The sequence below is a fragment of the Leucoraja erinacea genome, chromosome 37 (assembly GCF_028641065.1).
Source record: "Leucoraja erinacea ecotype New England chromosome 37, Leri_hhj_1, whole genome shotgun sequence".
NCBI classification, from domain to species: domain Eukaryota; kingdom Metazoa; phylum Chordata; class Chondrichthyes; order Rajiformes; family Rajidae; genus Leucoraja; species Leucoraja erinaceus.
In genome coordinates this window covers 3,990,054-4,011,872 of record NC_073413.1, presented here as the reverse complement: position 1 = coordinate 4,011,872, position 21,819 = coordinate 3,990,054, and the positions used below count along the sequence as shown (strand labels likewise).

At 50.4% G+C, this 21,819-nt stretch overlaps 1 protein-coding gene across 1 annotated transcript; it reads right to left on the bottom strand.

Annotated features, from left to right (window-relative positions):
- Nucleotides 1–15,407: 15,407 nt before the first annotated feature.
- LOC129713793 (toll-like receptor 13) lies at nt 15,408–20,255 on the bottom strand. Its single transcript, XM_055663095.1, is given in 2 exon segments — nt 15,408–16,973; nt 16,975–20,255. Coding segments are annotated over 2 exon segments (2,922 nt in total). The 5' UTR covers nt 19,636–20,255; the 3' UTR covers nt 15,408–16,712.
- Nucleotides 20,256–21,819: the final 1,564 nt, after the last annotated feature.

The following is a 21,819-nucleotide window of genomic DNA, read 5'->3' as shown; positions in this document are numbered from 1 at the left end:
TCAAAATCTCCCTCCCATTTCATTCAATGTACTATTCCTTTAGTTGTAACCATTTGACAGGTTGGACCGAGTTCTTTTCAGTCTGAATTCTCTAAGGGAGGGGCCGGCCAGTGTGTTCCACGGAGAGTTGGCGCGAACAGTTTGTACTTCAGACCCCGCTGGCCAGCGCTGACCCCTGTCCCACACACTGGGGACAATTTACAATCACACCGAAGACTGCAAACCCGTGCTTCTTTGGAGTGTGGGAGGAAACCTGGAGCACCTGGAGCAAACCCACGCAGTCACGGGGAGAACGTACAAACTCCGTACGGACAGGCGCCCCTGGTCAGGATCGAACCTGGATCTCTGGTGCTGTAAGGCAGAAATTCTACCCTCGTGCTCCCTGATGAAGACATATACAAATATATATTGTGGCATGCATGGTGGAAGAGCTTGCCGTTGCTTCTGCTCGCTGAGGAGGTGTGCGTGGATGTGCACATTCAGCGGTCAGCAAACATGTCCGCTTCAGCTGGGAGGAAGATCACTGATACCCCCTCTCCCCCACCCCCCTTCGCTCCCCCCCTTCTCTGCCCTCCCCTTCGCCTCCTCCCCCCCCCCTCCCCCCCCCCCCTCCCTCCCCCCCCCTCTCCCCCCCCTCTCTCCCCCCCCCCCTTCCTTCCCTCCCCCCCTTCCTCTGCCCCCCCCCCTTCTCTCCCCCCTCTCTCTCTCTGCCCCCCCCCCTCTCTCTGCCCCCCCCCCCTCTCCCGCCCCCCCCCCCTCTCTTCCCCCCCTCTCTGGCCCCTCTCTCTCTGTCCCCTCCCTCTCTGCCCCCCCTCTCTCTGCCCCCCCCTCTCTCTGCCCCCCCCCCCTCTCTCTGCCCCCCCCCTCTCTCTCCCCCCCCTCTCCTGCCCCCCCCCTCTCTGCGCTGCCCCCCCCTCTCTCTGCCCCCCCTCTCTCTCTGCCCTCCTCCCCCCCTCTCTCTCCCCCCCCCTCTCGCTCTCTCTCTCCATCTCTCTCCCTCTTCCCCCTCTCTCTCTCCATCCCTCTCTCTCTCTCCCTCCCTCTCTGCCCCCCCCCCCCCCCCTCTCCCTCCCCCCCCCTCTCCCTTCCTTCCCCCCCCACTCTCCCCCCCCCCCCCCCTCTCTCTCTCTCTCCCCCTTCCCCCCCCCCCTCTCTCTCTGCCCCCCCCCCTTCTCTCTGCCCCCCCCTCTCTCTGCCCCCCCCTCTCTCTGGCCCTGCCCCCCCCTCTCTCTGCCCCCCCCTCTCTCTCTCCCCCCCCCTCTCTCCCCCCCTCCCCCCTCCCCCTCCCCGCCCCCCCCTCTTCTCCCCCCCTTCCCTTCTCTCCCCCCCCCTTCCCTTCTCCTCCCCCTTCCCTTCTCTCCCCCCCCCTTCCCTTCCCCCCCTTCCCTTCTCTCTCTCTCTCCCCCCCTTCTTCCCTCTCTCCCCCCCTTCCTTTCTCTCCCCCCCTTCCCTTCTCTCCCCCCTTCCCCCCTTCCCTTCTCTCCCCCCCCCCTTCCCTTCTCTTCCCCCCTTCCCTTCTCTCTCTCCCCCCCCCTTCCCTCTCTCTCCCCCCCCCCTTCCCTCTTTTCTCTCCCCCCTTCCCTTCTCTCCCCCCTTCCCTTCTCTCTTCTCTCCCCCCCTTCCCTCTCTCTCCCCTCTCCCCCCTTCCCTCTCCCCTCCTTCCTCTCCTCCCCTCTCCCCCCTCCCCCCCCCCCTTCTCTCTCCCCCCCCTTCCCTCTCTCCTCCTCCCCCCCTTCCCTTCTCTCTCCCCCCCCTTCCCTTCTCTCTCCCCCCTCTTCTTCCCTTCTCTCCCCCCCTCTCCCTCCCTCTCTCCCCCCCTTCCCTTCTCTCCCCCCCTTCCCCTCTCTCCCCCCCTTCCCTTCTCCCCCCCACCCTTCCCTTCCTCCCCCCATCCCTTCCCTTCCTCTCCCTCCCCCCTTCCCTTCTCTCCCCCCCCCTTCCCTCCTCTCCTCCCTCTCCCCCTTCCCTTCCTCTCCCCCCTTCCCTCTCCGCTCCTCTCCCTCCCCCTGCTCCCCCCTCTCTCTCCCCCCTTCCCTTCTCTCTCCCGCCTTCCCTTCTCTCTCTCCCCCCTCCCTTCTCTCCCCCCCTTCCCTTCTCCCTTCCCTCCCCCCCTTCCCTTCTCTCCCCCCCCTTCCCTTCTCTCTCTCCCCCCCCTTCCCTTCTCTCCCCCCCCCTTCCCTTCTCTCTGCCCCCCCTTCCCTTCTCTCCCCCCCTTCCCATCTCTCCCCCCCCCTTCCCTTCTCTCCCCCCCCTTCTCATCCCCCCCTTCCCCCCTCTCTTCCCCCTTCCCTTCTCTCCCCTCCCCCTTCCCTTCTCTCCCCCCCCCTCTTCTCTCTCCCCCCCCCTCTTCTCTCTCCCTCCCCCCTCTTCTTCCCCCTTCCCCCTTCCTTCCCCCCCCCCCCCCCCCTTCCCTTGCCCTCCCCCCCCCCCCCACCTCCCCCTAATCCTATTTAAGGAAGGTGGACTTTTTTTTCTACCTTCCTCCCTGGTGCTGTGAGGCAGCAACTCTACCACTGCCTCCCTGGTGGTGAAGACTCCAAACTGATATGGACAATATATTCTCTGCTTTCTATTGCAAGAATCCCGGGCGTGTGGGCTGGACAGTTTTTGTTCTTTTAAAGAAAAACACAACATCTTGTTTGTGGGATTTTTTGCCAATGCACTAACTGGCCGTAACACTAATGGGGGCAACAGTAGTCTGGGCTGCTATTGATGGGAGATGGTGTTGTCTTTGTTCTGGTCACCGTCCTGTGGTCAATTGAGTTTTTTGTTGTTGTTATTGTTTTTATTTTGGTTAAGCACTTAAGCGTTAAGCCTGCTAGGAATATACTGAACCTGGCCGGCAGTGTAACTGGTGTAACGTTGAACCTTGGGAGAGGGGAGGTCTCAAATCCTGGCGTCCCGTCCCTGATTTTCCCACAGAGTTCCAGAGGCAGGGAGGCTGTTTAAAAAGTTTCAAGGTTAAACCAATGGCTGGGGGAAGTGCGTAGAAAGGAACTGCAGATGCTGGCTCAAGCCGAAGACAGGCACAAAAACTGCTGGAGTAACTCAGCGGGACAGGCAGCATTTCTGGCGAAAAGGCGTAGGTGACGTTTTGGGTCGAGACCCTTCTTCTGAGCGAGAGTCGGGGCAAAGTGGACAGGCTGTGTGAAGAACTTCCGCGGGAAGTCATCTAGGTTCCTGCATGCTTTTCCTACCAAGTTCCATGTAGGGACACCCCCACTCAAAGTGGGAGTGACTCGCACAAGTGTTAGTTGTGTAGGAAGGAAACATCCAGTGCTGGTTTACGCCGAAGATAGACGCAAAATGCTGGAGTAACTCAGCGGGGACGGGCGGCATCTCTGGAGAGAAGGAATGGGTGATGTCTCGGGTCAGACTAAAGTCGGCGGGGGGTGGGGGGGGGTTAGTTGCGGGTGGTCTGGATTGAAACTTGTTCTGCCACTTGTAAACTAATCCAGCTCCAGGGGTGAGGTTTACATGGAGGGATGCATCCCAGATCCCCGCTGATTATTCCCAGAGCAGAGGCTGGGGTGGAGCGTGGCATGGAGTTGTGTGCTCGGGGGGGGGGGGGGGGTCTTGCAGTTTGCAGTTTAGTTTATTGTCATGTGTACCGAGGTACAGTGAAGAGCCTTTGGTCCCGTGCTAACCAGTCGGCGGAAAGACAATATGTGATTACCCACACTGACCTTTCTGTCCTGGGTCTCCTCCACTGTCAGAGTGAGGCCCAGCGCAAATTGGAGGCACAGCACCTTGGGCAGCTTACACCCCAGCGGTATGAATATTGACTTCTCTAACTTCATGTAGCCCTTGCATTCCCTCTCTCTCTCCATCCCTCCCCCACCCTGGGCATCCTACTCGTTCCACTGTTTGCATCCCTTCGTTATCACCTCTGCCCCAGCCAACAATGGACCATTGTGGGCTCCACCCTTCCTCGGTCATCTGTTGCTTTGTTTTGGCCTTTTCCTCCCTTCAACTTCCCCCCCCCCCCCCCCCCCACTGTTTACAGTCTGCAGAAGGGTCTAGACCAGAAACGTCACCCATTTCCTTTCTCTCCAGAGATGCTGCCTGTGTCGCTCAGTTACTCCAGCACTTTGTGTCTTGTCAGGTGAATGGATGGATTGCTGGATGTCCAGAGTTGAGGGATGTGTGGGGAGGGTGGGGAGGAAGTGAAGCAGAGATGGAAGCCCGTGACTCTGGGTGGAAGGTGGAATAACAGCGGTGGGCGGCTTTGATTCTCCAACCTGTCTATAGACCATTGAAGTGGTCATTGTCTTGAATGTCCCTGCGTTTCAGTTTAGAGATACAGACCTGCCTCCAGTTCACATCAGTATTTTGTTATCCCACTTTCTCATCCACTCCCTTCGCCAATACTAAGAGGGACAATGAAGCTACAATCCCCCTCCCCCCCCCCCCCCTACTTTGGGATGTGGGAGGGAAGCCCAAAGCGTCACAGGGAAAACATGCAAACTCCACACAGACAGCAACGCCCGAGGCGGGGATCGAACCGCGGATCTTTGGCGCTGTGACGCTTCCCCCCCTCCCCCCCCACCCCCCTCCCCTCCACAGTCCACCCTACTCCTCTCTGCCCCCTATTGGCCAGAGAAGTGGCAGCAGCCGAGCTGGATCCTGAAAGGTCTGTGTAAATTGAAGCACTTTTTTTTGATTGAACCTAATTAATTAAAGTCACCTGAACTATATTTTCAGGGCGACTCCATATATTGTGCATTCTTTCCCCGTTTCTCGGAGAGGCTTCGTGCTTTAAGCGGTTTTTATGTAGGAATTTTTAAAACGCTCCTTTTTATTTAAAAAAAAAAAAAAAAAAAGAAAATAGTTACGTTTATTTTAAAATTGCTGCTTTTGGTTTAAGTGACACATAAGTGTGCATGTTATTTTCGCGAGTGGCTGCTCGGTGTCTCTCGATCTGGCAGGGGAGGGGAGGTTGGGAGAGGGGGTGGTGGTTATCTCTCTTGCAGCCCCCGACAGGTTTGTTGTGGGTTTGGACCCCTGGCCCGGACACTTGAGTGGGATAATTTCTCCCGCTGTCAAATGTCATTGACTGCGGGAGGCGCCGTCCTTGGGAGAGGACGTTAAAACCAGGCCCTGTCTGCCCCATCTTGGCAGACGTTAAAAAAAAAAAATAATCCATCATTCCCAAACTCCAGAGGAGAGGAGAAGGGAGATATTTCTTAGAAACAGATAATAGGTGCAGGAGGAGGCCATTCGGCCCTTTGAGCCAGCACCGCCATTCAATATGATCATGGCTGATCATCCCCAATCAGTACCCCGTTCCTGCCTTCTCCCCACACCCCTCGATTCCGTTAGCCCTAAGAGCTATATCTAACTCTCTCCTGAAATCATCCAGTGAATCGGCCTCCACTGCCTTTCTGTGGCAGAGAATTCCACAGATTCTCTGGGTGAAAATGTTTTTTCTTCATCTCAGTCCTAAATGGCCGACCCCTTATCCTTAAACTGTGTGACCCCCAGGTTCTGGACTCCCCAAAGATGGGGAACTTTTTTCCTGCATCCGCTAAGAATTTTATGTTTCGATAAGATCTCCTCACATCCTTCTAAATTCCAGCGAATACAAGCCCAGTCGACCCAATCTTTCATCATACTGTGTCTTTGTCTCAGATGCCAATACTCTTTGTGTGCAGGAAAGAACTGCAGATGCTGGTTTAAATCGAAGATAGACACACACAATGCCAGAGTAACTCAGCGGGGGCAGGCGGGCATCTCTGGAGGGAAGAGATGTTGATCTGAAACGTCTTCCATTCCTTCTCTCCAGAGATGCTGCCTGTCCCGCTGAGTTACTCCAGCATTCTGTGTCATCTACCAATACCCCCCCCCAAGCTAATATCACCACCACAAACCTGACTTTTGGCACCTGGGGGAGTTTATACAAAAACTGACAGCGGCCACAAATCAGAGACATTGTTGTGACATCTTCCTAGTATTGAATCTTATACTATCTTCAGCGTTGGATCGATACCCGCGCTGTGTGGCACCATCTGGTGGCGTTGGGCTGTATTACAAGCCCTTGTTTGTCACCCCACATTCGGCAATGACTCTCAAACACTCGTGAAACTCCCCCAGTCCAGGGGAACGCAAACTCGACGGGCCTGTTGAGAGAGAGAGAGAGAGAGAGAGGGTCTGTTGACTCTCGTTTCCCCCAGTTTCCGTAATTATATCCGGTCAGATGGACCCTGGTTGTGGAGCGTAGATGGATGAGAGAAGTCTCGGGATGGGCGAGATTGGCAGTGGGATGGCCGAGTTCGGTGTCGTGGGACGGGAGGAACGGCAGGCGCCGGTCGATGCACAAAAGGAGACTGGAAGTGCTGGGGTAACTCGGCGGGCCTTGGCAGGATCTCTGGAGGACACACGTGGACGTAAACGAGGGTGGGGAAGGGTCGGTCTGAGGAAAGGTCTCGACCCCCAAAACCCCCGCGCATCCACGTTCTCCAGAGATGCTTCAAGTGATATCCAGGTACTGAACTGTGTACAAAAAATGGACCTTGGTCCCTGTGACTAATGAAACACAATTGAACTGCACCTGCTGAGTCACCCAAGCATTTTGTGCCCTTGGTGTGTGTGTGTGGTGGGATTGGGAAGTCTGCAGAGTAGGTGGAAGTAGCTCAACTTGGTCCAAACTCCAGAGGATGCCACCAATTCCTCGGTTGGATTGAGTAGATCCAGGTGCTGCCAAATTGATGTGGATTGTTGGTCCTTGGGTTTGAACTGGGGTTTTGCCCCAGGTCGTGTGTGTGGTGGGGAAGCATTGGTGGAAGGCTCCCCACGGACCTCAGACTGGAGAAGGAAGAACATTCCTAGTGAAGACTCGACCACAGTAAAGACTGTAGTCATGCCTACAATATTCTGTTGTGCTGAAGCAAAGCAAGAATGTCATTGTCCTATCTGGGACACATGACAATAAACTCTCTTGACTTGACTTGACTCCACTGGGAGTTGTTGGTCTCCTCTCTTCCCCCAAACACTGGCGAGTCTCCTTCCTTCCTCCCTTCCTTCCTTCCTTCCTTCCTTCACCATTGATGGGTCCTCCTATCTCCTCCCTTCCCACCCCACCGCCAGGTTGAGTCCACAGTTTAGTTTGTTGTCACATGTGCCGAGGTACAGCGGAAAGCTTTTGTTGCTGCCATCCAGTCAGCAGAAAGACAATACATGATTACCATCGAGAGTTTCCCAGTGCACAGATACATGGTAAAGGGAATAACGTTTAGTGCAAGATGAAACCAGTGAAGATAGTCACAGTTGGGGTCAGGAGCTGGCTGTTTCAATCTCCTCTAGGGCTTGGGGCCTTGCAGGTGCATATTGGAAGGAGCTTAGTTTGATTGCAATGTAGGCCATGGTTGGTGACTCCAGTAGATCATAAGAGCTAAGGGCAGAAATAGGCCATTCGGCCCACTCTGCCATTCAATCATGGCTGGTCTATCTTTCCCTCCTGTGCCTTATATGGTGTTTTCTCTCTCCCCCAAATCCCATCAGGGGGGTTACGTTGGGATTAGTTGCAGTTTGTCCCATGTTGGACTAGCCCAAACTAGGGGATGCCTTCTCAAGGGTGTGCCCTGCAAGATCGTCTTTGCCAATGGGACTGTGGAGTTGAGACAAGTTGCTAGGAAGGAACTGCAGATGCTGGGTTTACACAAAACGCTGGAGTAACTCAGCGGGTCTGGCAGCATCTCTGGAGAGAAGGAATGGGTGACTGTTTCGGGTCGAGACCCTTCAGACTGAGAGTCGGGGGGAGAGGAAAACGAGGTATGGAAAGGTGCAGAGCAAAGCAGACTGCGCTGATGGTCAAAGAGCCAACAATGATCCATTGTTGGCTGAGGAGAAGGTGAAAACGAAGGGATAAGAACAGTTTAAAAAAAAAAAAGCAAGACAGCTAGGGTGGGGGATAGATGGAGGGAGAGGGAAAGGGAAAGCAAGGGTTACTTGACAAGAGAAATCAATGTCCCTACCGCTGGGTTGTAAGCTCCCCAGGGTATAAGTGTTGGAGCTGTGGAGGAAGGAACTGCAGATGCTGGTTTAAATCGAATCGGACACAAAAAGTGCTGGAGTAACTCAGCGGTACAGGCAGCATCTCTGAAGAAAGGGAATGGGTGACATTTCGGGTCGAGACCCTTCTCCAGACTAAGTCACGGGAAAGAGAAACGAGAGAGAAATCTCTCGAAGGGTCTCGACCCGAAACGTCACCCGTTCTATCCAGAGATGCTGCCTGTCCCGCTGAGTTACTCCAGCATTTTTTGTGCCTATAAATGTGGTCGCGGCAGACACTAAATATAATCTATCTCTAACATCTGACCCATTTCTGAATCGCATCCACCCAGTTAAATAGAAATATTTAATATTTGAGCCGTTATTTCCGCCCCCACCCTCCCCCACCCATCCCTCCAATTCCTCGTTTATTTTGTGATGACTTGTTTTTTTGTAAAGGACAATAATTGGCCGGGATATGACTGTTGGTTAAATTTGTTTGCTGTTTTTTGCGATTTTTAATAAAATATACAAATCTTTGCATTGAATAGGCAGGCACTGGGCACTTCTGTTCCGCTTTGAAATGTCGGATTAAATAAATGTCATGTTCCTATAACCAGAGTGAAAAGTTATTGTGTGCAAAGTGGTTGAAGCTAAAGGCTACAAATGGAAATGGTCTGAAGAGTCTGAGGAAGGGTTTCGGCCCAAAACGTTGCCCATTTCCTTCGCTCCATAGATGCTGCTGCACCCGCTGAGTTTCTCCAGCATTTTTGTCTACCTTCGATTTTCCAGCATCTGCAGCTCCTTCTTAAACAAATGGAAACGGAATTTCTTTTTAAGAGATACAGCGCGGAAACAGGCCCTTCGGCCCATCCTGCCTGTGTCGATCATGATGCCAAGTCCAAAGGGCCTGTCCCACTGTACGAGGTAATTCAAGTTCTCCCGAGTTTCCCCTGATTCGAACTCGGAAAATTACGGTAATGGCCGCTTGTAGGTACTTGGGGCTCTCGTGGACATTTTGAAAAAACATCACGAGCTTACCGCGTTTCCCCGAGTACCTGCCGTTAGCGTTACGAGCCGCTAAGAGACGTCCCAATCTCCGACGTACCCGCTACGTACATTCTACGTACTTACCACGAGTTCGATTTTTTTAACTCGTGAGAGCTCTTGGGTAAACTCGTATAGTTGGACAGGCCCTTTACTCTTTTATGTGTAGGAAGGGACTGCTGATTTAAACCGAAGACACACACAAAAAAGCTGGAGTTAGCCCAGCGGGTCAGGCGGCATTCTCTGGAAAAAAGAAATGGGCGACGTTTTGGGTCGAGACCCTTCAGACCCCCAACTCCCATCTCAAGTCAAGTCTCAAGTCAAGTATATTCGTCACATACACATGCGAGATGTGCAGTGAAATGAAAAGTGGCAATGCTCGCGAACTTTGTGCAAAAAGACAAACAAACAAACTATAGACACAATCACATATTATTTTACATATTGAACACAATCACATATTCTTTCACATATTAACATCTCTGGTTTAGAGATACAGTGGAGAAACAGGCCCTTCGGCCCACCGAGTCCATGCCACCACCCGCACTATCCTACACACTAGGGACAATTTTGTCAAAACCAATTAACCTACAAACCATAGAAATTACAGGAGTAGGCCAAGCCTGCACCGCCATTCTCTGGCTGTGTGGGAGGAAACTCCCTCTTAATATAGCCAAAGAACTGGACCCTCTGTGGCAGAGAGTTCCAGAGATCACCACTCTCTGTGTGAAAAAAGTTCTACATCTCGAGTGTGGGAGGAAACCCACAGGGAAGTAACATAAACTCCGTTCAGACAGCGCCCGTGGATAGGATCGAACCCGGGTCTCTGGCGCTGTGAGGCAGCAACTCTACCGCTAAGCCATAGGAGTAGAATTAGGCCATTCAGCCCATCGAGTCTACTCTGCCATTCAATCATGGCTGATCTGTCATCTCTCCTCAACCCAATTCTTAGTAACAAATAAAACCTGCCCCGCACATCTTTTAAAGTTTGCTCCTCTTACTTTAACCCCATGTTCCCCAGTATTTGACCGTTCCATTGGGAGGTGAAGGTTCTGACTGTCAGTGTTACAAATGGAAGTTGCTTGTTCTAAGGTGCAGCAGTTGAGAGAGAGAGATAGATGGGATAGCAGGCGTAGGGTGGGGAGTGGGCAACTGGCAAAACCTATCACTGTAGTTCCTCCATTCAATGGGAGGATGTTGGTACACAAAATTGCTGGAGAAACTCAGCGGGTGCAGCAGCATCTATGGAGCTGGGAGGATGTTGGTTGTTGGTGCCACAAGGTTGCACTAACTATGACAGCCACAAGGTGGCAGTGACACACGTGGTTTGGAGTCCTCTAATCATCAAAGATCCTCTAGCGAGCAAGATAGTCCACTCGACAAAAAAGACATAGTCCGGTCATGGGCAGATTCGTGGGTCATTTTCGCCCCCATTTCCGTAACCGGCTTCCGTCTCCGCACCAAAGATCCCGCAGCAGAGCAAAGATACTAGTGCGGAGACGGAAGCCGGTTACGGAAACATCCTTGTAAAAATAAAAGCTCTTTGGTAAAAATCTTCTCCTCATTTTCAGAATTATAATTTATTAACACAAACTGTTCCCCCGCAACGTTGATTACACTGCGGGTCGGGTCGGGTCGGGTCGGGTCGGGTTACTGAAATGGATGAAAAAAATGCCCGTTGCGTACTACACGTCAGCCCATTGCATTTAGCAGGAGTGGTCTATCCTGCTCCATATATAGGAACTTTGGTAATAACAGCCGGAACAGGCCATCTCGACCCTTCTAGTCCGTGCCGAACAGAATTGGGGCCGTTTGGCCCTATCTGCGCTCAGACCACCGCCCTCCATTCCCTTCCCATCCATAAATGGTTTATTTTTTTCAATGATTAAAACGAACCTGCCTCCACCACCTTCACTGAAGCTCATGAACACACAGCTGTACCACTCTCTTTCAAACAATGTTCACATGTTACCCCTAAACTTCAGTCCCTGATTCTCAATGTCATGTCCCCTGAAGCCATCTTCCCTATCTCAGTGGGAAAGCTTTTCCACGTCAACTCTGTAATAGGATCTTTGGTAATAATCTCCGGGCCGAGTCATAAGTGATAGGAGCAGAATTGGGCCGTTTGGCCCTTCAGGTCTACACCGCCATGAATGAATCAATGAATGGTTTATTTTGGTCAATACATTAAAAAGAAAATTCTACAATCCGTGTGAATATGAACCAACACTATCCATTTCACACAATGTTCACATAATCAATGACTGAAAAAGGATTAGCCTGAAGCCACAAAGATTATTTCTGCCTATCCTATACAATCCATAAAATAACCCAGAATATCAATATTACAAAGCAAAGAAAAAAAAATTACTCTAAATGATTACTATAAAATGTAAAATAAGTAAGGATTAAAAATTACTCTAAATTGTAATCCTTACTTATTTTACATCTGAATCATTTTACATTATAATTATTTTACATTTTAAAGCTTTTTTGGAACTCAACAGAGAGCTACAAAATTTCAACTCGTCTCTAAGCCCGTTCCATAATTTGACTCCCAAACATGCACACATATCCTATATGTTAGATTGGTTCTCAGGGGGGATCAAAAATACACACCTCCTCTTATTGCGTAATGTTTTGGTCTCCTAATTAAGGAATTTTTTTTTGAATGCTAATAGGAAGGCTTTTAGGTCCTAACTCAGAAACGTATTCCTGGGATGTCTTTACATATGAAGACAGACTGGATAGACTCGGTTAGTACTCGCTAGAATTTAGAAGATTGAGGAGGGATCTTATAGAAACTTACAAAATTCTTAAGGGGTTGGACAGGCTGGATGCAGGAAGATTGTTCCCGATGTTAGGGAAGTCCAGGACAAAGGGGTCACAGTTTAAGGATAAGGGGGAAATCTTTTAGGACCGAGATGAGAAACCATTTTTTCACACAGAGAGTGGTGAATGTGTGGAATTCTCTGTCACAGAAGGTAGTTGAGGCCACAGTTCATTGGCTATATTTAAGAAGGTTAGATGTGACCCTTGTGGCTAAAGGGATCAGGGGGAATGGAGAGAAGGCAGGTACAGGATACTGAGCCATGATCATATTGAATGGCGGTGCAGGCTCGAAGGGCCGAATGGCCTACCCCTACACCTATTTTCTATGTTTCTATATCCAAACATTTTATGGTACCGGTCTTTATGAAAAATGGATTTGTATTTTCACGGTAAGAAGCTTTATGTATTATTCCAATAACTCTTTTCTGTAGTTTAATTATAGGGTCTATATTTGTTTTATATACATTTCCCCAAACTTCAACACAATATGATATATATGGCAATATAGGCAAGCAATACAATACATACAAACACTTCTTATTCAACAGATCCTTTGTTTTGTAAAGAATAGCAATGGATTTAGATAATTTCCGTTTGAAGAATTCTATATGTGGCTTCCGACAACGTTTATGATCAATAATCACTCCCAGGAATTTTGTTTGATATACTCTTTCAATTTCAACTCCATTTAAATTCAATTTTATTTCATAATTAACCCTGTCACCACCAAACTCCATACATTTTGTTTTCATTTAGGGATAATTTATTCATATCAAACCATTTTTTAGCACTATCAATTCTCTTTCTGCTGTTTTCAATAGTTCTTTCATATCATTCCCTGAACAAAATACGTTTGTATCATCCGCAAATGTAACAAACTTCAATGCATTGGATACTTTACAGATATCATTTAAACAAAGCATAAATAACTTAGGTCCCAGCACCGAACCTTGTGGAACACCACAGGTTACTCTTCTAAGCTGTTATTCAGTATTATTAATTTTTACATACTGAAACCTATTACTTCAATAACTTCCCCACCAATTTTGTGTGGCACCTCTTATACCATAATTCTGCAAAAGTAAGGAATGATCAATTGTATCAAATGCTTTACATAAATCAATAAACACGCCCACAGTGTGTAGTTTCTTATCTGTTGCTGTTGCAAAATTTTCTACAAAACCCATCACCGCTAAACATGTCGATCGATTACTCCTAAACCCATATTGATGATCACTCAATAACTCATAGATTTCTCGATGAAGTCATCAAGTCTATTCACAAATAGCTTTTCAAGTATTTTAGAAAATGGAGGTAGCGAAGACACAGGTCTATGTTTGTCACCATTTTTATAGATTGGAACCACCTTAGCCATTTTCATTTTATTGTGAAAAACATCTTTTAGAAAGGATTTATTGCATGTATAGGTAAAGGGCTCGAGGACACAATCAATTACTTCTTTATAAGTGACATATGAGGTCCAGCACTTAGCAGCATGGTGCGCTGACAACAACCTGGCCCTTAACTCCAAGAAGACCAAGGAGCTCATTGTAGACTTCAGGAAGTCCAGAGGCGGCACGCACACCCCCATCCACATTAACGGGACGAAGGTGGAACGTGTTTTTAGCTTCAGGTTCCTGGGAGTCAACATCTCCGATGACCTCTCTTGGACCCACAATACCTCTACTCTGATCAAGAAGGCTCATCAGCGTCTCTTTTTCCTGAGGAGACTGCAGAAGGTCCATCTGTCTCCTCAGATCCTGGTGAACTTCTACGGCTGCACCATCGAGAGCATCCTTACCAACTGCATCACAGTATGGTAAGGCAACTGCTCTGTCTCCGACCGGAAGGCATTGCAGAGGGTGGTGAAAATTGCCCAACGCATCACCGGTTCCTCGCTCCCCTCCATTGAGTCTGTCCAAAGCAAGCGTTGTCTGTGGAGGGTGCTCAGCATCGCCAAGGACTGCTCTCACCCCAACCATGGACTGTTTACCCTCCTACCATCCGGGAGGCGCTACAGGTCTCTCCGTTGCCGAACCAGCAGGTCCGGGAACAGCTTCTTCCCGGCGGCTGTCACTCTACTCAACAACGTACCTCGGTGACTGCCAATCACCCACCCCCCCCCCCCCCGCCGGACACTTATTATTATTTATTCAAATCGTTTGCTATGTCGCTCTTCCAGAGAGATGCTAAATGCATTTCGTTGTCTCTGTACTGTACACTGACAATGACAATTAAAATTGAATCTGAATCTGAATCTGAATCTGACATGAATTGTGTTACCATCAGTTGATTTTTTATCAAACTTTCTAACACATCACTCTCACGAACTCCAGCAAGGAACATTATGGCTGATATATCTCTTTGTCCTAACCCCTTTATCCTGCCTTCTCCCCGTAACATGGGACAGGCAACATCTCTGGAGTAAAGGAATAGGTGGCATCTTGGGTCGAGTCATTCTTGTTTTGCACAGCATATTTTACACAGAAGTACTATATTTTTTGCAAGCAATCTTTATATATCAGGTATGTAATAAAACACGACACATCAGTCTGAAGAAGGGCCTATTTCATTGCCTATTTCCTTCGCTCCATAGATGCTGCTGCACCCACTGAGTTTCTCCAGCATTTTTGTGTACCTACGACACACAGATTGGGAGATTTATCCTGAGTTTTCAAGAGAGAGTTACATTTAGCTCTTAGGGCTAAGGGAATCAAGGGATATGGGGAGAAAGCAGGAATGGGGTACTGATTTTGAATGATCAGCCATGATCATATTGAATGGCGGTGCTGGCTCAAAGGGTCGAATGGCCTACTCCTGCACCTACTTTCTACATTTCTAATATAAAATTAATTTATCTAAAGAATTTGCTTCTAAGATCTTCTACAACACGGTAAACATATCTTTATAAGTTTCCCGTTCACAATTAAAGCTGCATTGGGAACTGCCTTTATGAACATATCAGGGGATAATCACACACTCCCACCTCTGGAGGCGCTGTAGTCAGCCTGGGATATCTACTCTGCCATTGAATCATGGCTGATCTATCTCTCCCTCCTAAACCCATTCTCCTGCCTTCTCCCCGTAACCTCTGACACCCGTACTAATCAAGAATCTATTTATCTCTGCCTTAAAAATACCCAATGACTTGGCCTCCACCGCCGTCTGTGGCAATGAGTTCCACAGATTCACCACCCTCTGTCTAAAGAAATTCCTCCTCATCTCCTTTCTAAGACTACGTCCTTTTATTCTGAGGCTGTGCCCTCTGGTCCTGGACCTTCCCACTAGTGGAAACATCCTCTCCACATCCACTCTATCCCTCCTCCCTGGATCCACCTATCACTTGCCCCACCCTTCTCTCTCTGCGGCACGGTGGCGCAGCGGTGCACTTTCTGCCTCACAGCACCAGAGACCCGGGTTCGATCCTGACCTACGGGTGCTGTGTCTGTGTGGGGTTTGTACATTCTCCCCGTGACCCCGTGGGTTTTCTCCGGGTGCTCCGGTTTCCTCCCACATCCCAGGGACGTGCAGGCCTGTAGGTTAATTGGCTTCTGTAAATTGCCCCTGGCATGTAGGATAGAACAAGTGTGCGGGGATTGTTCGTTGGAGCAGATTCAGTGAGCGGAGGGGCCTATTTCCCTGCTGTATCTCTAAAACTAAAACTAAACATAGAAATTAGGTGCAGGAGTAGGCCATTCGGCCCTTCGAGCCTGCACCGCCATTCAATATGATCATGGCTGATCATCCAACTCAGTATCCTGTACCTGCCTTCTCTCCATACCCCCTGATCCCTTTAGCCACAAGGGCCACATCTAACTCCCTCTTAAATATAGCCAATGAACTGTGGCCTCAACTACCTTCTGTGGCAGAGAATTCCACAGATTCACCACTCTCTGTGTGAAAAATGTTTTTCTCATCTCAGTCCTAAAAGACTTCCCCCTTATCCTTCAACTGTGACTAGAACTAAAAACTAAATCTAACACTCCTCCACTGCAATAGCCTGAAGAAAGGTCTAGTCCTGATCCATTATCTGTCCTCTTCTCTCCACAGATGCTGACTGACCCACAGAGTCCCTCCAGTAGTTTTGTTTCTTTTTAGATGACGGGGCAGCTATGTTTAGTTTAGTTTAGAGATACAGCATGGAAACAGGCCCTTCGGCCCACCGAGTCTGTACCACCAGCGATCCCCGCACACTAACATTTGAGTAGGCTGGGACTCTATTCCTTGGAGCGCAGGAGGATGAGGGGTGATCTTATAGAGGTGTATAGATCATGAGGGGAAAAGATCGGGTAGATGCACAGAATCTCTTGCCCAGAGTAGGGGAATCAAGGACCAGAGGAAATAGGTTTAAGGTGAAGAGGAAAAGATTTAATAGGAATCTGTGAGGGGTAACTTTTTCACACAAAGGGTGGTGGGTGTATAGAACGAGCTGCCAGGGGAGGTAGTTGAGGCTGGGACTATCCCAACGTTTAAGAAGCAGTTAGACAGGTATATGCATAGGACAGGTTTGGAGGGATATGGACCAAATGCTGGCATGTGGGACTAGTGTAGCTGAGACATGTTGGGCGGTGTGGGCAAGTTGGGTCGAAGGGCCTGTTTCCACGCTGTGTCACTCTATGACTATATGAGTACCCTACACACACCAGGGACATTTTACAATGATACCAAAGCCGATTCGCCTACAAACCTGCACGCCTTTGGAGTGTGGGAGGAAACCGGAGCACCCGGAGAAAACCCACGCAGGTCACAGGGAGAAGGTACAAACTCCGTTAGGTGGTCAGGATCGAACCCGGGTCTCTGGCGCTGTGAGGCAGCAGCTCCTTCACTGTTCACCTGGGAAGAAATTAGCGCAGCAAGCTTGCGTGTCGGATAAGTGGGTGGTCCTGTTCTCCAGCAGGAGGTCCATGTGCCTGGAGGGCGTCCCTTAACTTGGCCCAGAAGAGTTTCTGGCCCGCATCATCCGTGGGCCAGTTGATGTAGGTTTTCCCCCGCACCAACTTGCGGAGGTGGTGGTAGGAAGAGAGGACGTGGGCTGGGATCTCTTCCAGGAAGACCAGGATGAGGACATCACTGTGCTCATCGAAGAGTCTGTACAAGGCGACCTTGCATCTCCATGGAGCACCATTCGCTTTGGAGATAGTTCTTGGAGATGATGCAAAGAGTCTTCTTGCTGTTGTAAATGGCTTCCACGATGTTCTCCACGATGGGCTTGCCCACGGCGAAATCCCTGTGGTGGAAACACAAGCGGTGGAAGGGCGGCCCTTCTAACTCGAGGTGCTGTATCAGTCGGTCGAGGACCCAGTCCTCGTCTTTGGAATTGTAGGACACAAAGGCGTCGTAGCGGTGGCCACGTGTGTGCGACCTGCTCAGCTCTTTCTCCCGTATCCACGCCCGGAAGAGGTAGTAGCCATAGTGGATGTTCCACTTGCCCTTGTGGTACGCCAAGGTGCCCAGCAGGAAGACGAGGAGAGCGGGGGCCGTCGAACAGAAGACCACGTAGCCGTTGTCGCAGATCAGGCTGTCGAACTGGGCCAACAGCCTCGTCCCGTTCTCCCTGGGATCCACGCACGGGTACTGGTAAAACCAAGGCACTTGCACCTGGCTGCTCTCCGCCCAGCGCTGAAACCACAGGTTGTCACACACGCAGGAGATGGGGTTTTCCTGCAGGTCCAGGTTGACGAGGTTGGGCAGCCGAGGGATGTCCCCCTCCCTGATGACGTGGACCATGTTGCTCTTGAGGACCAGGGTGCGGAGGCTGCTCAGGTTCTCGAAGAGGACTCCCCTGATGGACTCCAAGCCCACGTTCTCCAGCATCAAGACGCGGAGGTTGACCAGGCCTGCGAAGGTAGCGTTGTGCATGGTCTGGAAGCCGTGGTAGATGTTGCTCAGCTGCAAGAACTGCAGCTGGACCAGCGGGTGGAAGGGCAGCGTGTTGAGGGTGGTGAACTTGTTGTCCGAGATGTCCAGCGTCTTCAGCTGCCGGAGGCCCTGGAAGAGGTCGTGGTGGAGAGTCATGGGGCCGACGGACACCTGAGAGGGCAGCTTGAGCATGCGGAGTTTGGGGAGCTGGGTGAACGGCGGCGCGGAGCCGGGCGGCACTTTGAAGGACAACTTATTGTTGGCCAAGTCCAGCACTTGAAGCGACTGCAACTCCTCGAACATCCCGGCCGAAATGGAGGACAACCAATTCTTGTCCAAGTAGAGTCTGACCAAAGAGTGGAGCCCGCTGAAACCGCGCGCGTGGATCATCTCAATGTGGTTGCCACCCAAATCCAAGGTCACCAGCCTTGTGAGGGTGGAGTATGTGGCTCTGTAGACAATCGGTATCCTGTTATTCCGCATCTTCAGGTGCTCCAGGGTTCTGACGTGGCTGAAGGTGGTGTTGAAGATCTCCCCGATGCAGTTGTTGGTGACGGAGAGGAATTTGAGCTTGGTCAGGCCGACAAAGGCGGTCGTGTTGATGAAGTTGATCTCGTTCAAAGCCAGGGAGAGGCGCTCCAAGTTGGGGGCCTGCTGGAAGGCGTGCGACTCGATGGCCGAGATGCGGTTGTATCGGAAGGAAAGTTGGCGCAGATTCTCCAGGCAACGGCCCCGCCGGCTCCCATTTGGACCATCTCCGCACAGAGAGACATCCCGGATGTTATTATGGTCAAGGACCAAGACCTGGACGCTACTGGGAGAACCAACACAGGTGAATAAGTTCGCCTTCTTAATCTTATTATGGGACAGGTCCACGTACAAGATGGAATCACTCTGGTTGAAAACCCCACTCACATCCTGAAACCTATTATGTTGCAGAATGACTGAGTGAACCTTTCTATCCCGTAATACCCCACGCACTAGATGTAGGGTCTCCTTGGTTTCCAGCTCTAAGTTGCTGAGGGTGATATTCACCAGAGGAGCGCGTATGTCCCTCACTACCTCGATGACCTGGGATCGCTCCATCGGGTTGCCCCCGATGTCCAGGTGGCCGAGACTGGAGAAGTCAATCGAGGTCAGGATCCCGGCTCGGGTCAGCCCGCAGTTGGACAAGTCCAGGCGGCGAATGTTGCGGAAGAAAGCGGCCTCCCCGCTTAGCCCGGAGATGGAATTGTTAGCGAGGACCAAGAGACTCAATAGCGGGGGGAAACGCGAGGTGACTTCGAACGAGGCCACGCAGGAACCCTGGAGGTTGAGGCTTCTCAGGGCCGGGGCCAGTCCAAGTGCAGCCATCACGGCGGAAACATTCCTGAAGCAGTTGTGGGAGATGTCCAGGTTTGCGAGCCTCACCAAGGGCCGGACAACCTCGCCGGAGATAATGGCCAACCTGTTCCCCCGGAGGACCAAGTCCGTGAGGTTGGGCAAGGATTCAAAGGCGCCGGGTTGCAGGTAGACCAACTGGTTGTGGGATAGATTGAGTTCCCGGAGGGCGTCGAGTCTCCAAAAGGCGTGCGGTTCGATGCTCATCAGCTGGTTGTGCTCCAGTCTGAGATGCTGCAAGGCCGTCAGGTTTTCCAGACCTCTGGCCGGCAGAAGCCTGATCCTGTTGTCGGAAATGTTGAGAACCCTGGTGTAGGTAGGGAGGTCTCTAACAGCCTGGTCCAGGGTCCTGATTCCCTGGCGTATGCAGGTGAGGGAGTCCTTCTGATAGTAATGCCCGGCACAGTGTTTAAAAGACAGGCACCTCACGCCAGGGACCTCCACCAAGGCCAGAAGAAGTAGGAAGCTGGTGAGCACTTCTGGCCCAGAAGAAGCTGGCATCTTGGTCATCTTGGCCATCTTGGCCATCTTGGTCTGTTCGTCCACACTCACTCTCGCCCCTCGCACTCTCTCTCTCCCTTTCTCTATTTCTCCAATCTCCAGGGAAGTGAACTTCTGAGCCAACCCAGCACTAGAGACTAGCTGAGTACCAGCCGTAGAACGGTCTCACCTATTCCTTCTCTCCAGAGGTGCCTGGCCCTGCTTTTTAGTGTCCAGCTTCTGCCATTGAAGGTTGTTTCGCTGTTTTAAAATAAAACGTGAGACTCTCTTGCGAACAAGTGTTCTCCCGCGGCGTCTCGTCGAATTATGGTTTCGGACAAATTGGGGAAGCGCCCATCTACAGACGGCAGTTTCGTTTTGACGACTGATCTAGAGACGTTTGTGATCTCACGAAAATTGAGGAACATTAATGGCCCGGACAGAGTGGACGTGGAGAGGGTGTTTCCACTAGTGGGAGAGTTTAGAACCAGAGGTCACAGCCTCAGAATAAAAGGACGTTCCTTTAGAAAGGAGACGAGGAGGAATTTCTTTAGCCAGAGGGTGGTGAATCTGTGGAATTCTCTGCCACTGACGGCTGTGGAGGCCAAGTCAATGGGTTAAGGCAGTTTCTTAGTTGATTAGTACGGGTGTCAGGGGTTAAGAGTCGAAGGCAGGAGAATGGAGTTGAGAGGGAAAGATGTCGGCAAACTTGAAAGTGTGGAGAGAAGATTTACCGGGATGTTGCCAGGACTCGAGACCTGAGCTATAGGGAGAGGTTGGGCAGCCTAGGATTGTATTCCTTGGAGGATGAGGGGTGATCTTATAGAGGTGTATAAGATCATGAGAGGAATAGATCGGGTAGATGCACAGAATCTCTTGCCCAGAGTAGGGGAATCGAGGACCAGAGGACATAGGTTTAAGGTGAAGAGGAAAAGATTTAATAGAAATCTGAGGGGTAACATTTTCACACAAAGAGTGGTGGGTGTATTGAACGAGCTGCCAGGGGGGGTAGTTAGATACCGACAGAGTTCTCTTTCCTCTCTCTGTTCCGTTTGCAGGATGTGCAGTAATCAAGTGAAACATATTTTCACTGGCACTTTCACTCTGTTCCTCATTTGTGGTTTAAGCCAGCATCTGCAGTTCCTCGTTTCTACAGCCGCAGAGTTGCTGCCTCTCAGCGCCAGAGACTCAGGTTCGATCCTGACTACCGTAAGGAGTTTGTACCTTCGCCCTGTGTCCGCACGGGTTTCCTCCGGGTGCTCCAGTTTCCTCCCACGTCCTTTCCTTCTTGCGTATGGCATGCACAGCCTCAAGTTGTAGGACAACTTGTTCTATTTGATCTTATTTGACTGTGCACGCCAGGTTGATTGCATTCGTCGAAACAGGGCGGACCACGTGAAGGTTGCAATCTTCCCATCCCCTCCCACATCTTAAAGACATGCGGGTTTGTAGATTAATTGGCTTCTGTAAATTGTTACCAGTGTGTAGATGGAACTGGGGCGATCGTTGGCCAGTACGGACTCAGTGGGCCGAAGGGCCAGTTTGTACACTGTAACTCGAAACTAAGCTAAATTGCCTTTTGTAATTTTTTATTCGATTCCCTTTTGAAATGAGGTGCCCTGCTGACTGGTAATGTTCGTAGTGAAGTTGATTCAGTTGAACAAACATAGTCCAAATGATTGAAGATCTCATTAAAGCTGTGGACCATATGAGTTGTCATCATTATATTTAATAGATCAATAAGTCTCAGGTGAGCAGGTCTGATCGAGCCTCCAGTGTACAGATAACATTTTGGGGCCAGAATCAATGAAGTATTGATTATCCCAAATATTTTACTTGTCTGGATTTTTTTCACATCAGAAGTCGGCAGGGTCTCAGTTACCACAGTCATAACTAGTGTCAAGGGAATATTGAAATTCAGCCCCTTTAAATGATAAATGAGCTGAGAAGAGAATTATTTAACAATTCATTTAACTTAATGGAAGGATTTCACTGCAGGCAAATTGTGAACCATGAATTTTCACGTGGCTTTTAGCAATGCCGCAAGTATTAGTTGTTGTGGAAACAAAGAACTGCAGATGCTGGTTTGTACAAAGTGCTGGAGTGACTCAGCGGGCCAGCCCGCATCTCTGGAGGAAATGGATGGGTGGCGTTTCGGGTCAGGACCCTCCTTCGGACCCCTCTTCAAGTCCTAGTTTGAGGAAGGACATTCTTGTGATTGAGGCAGTGCAG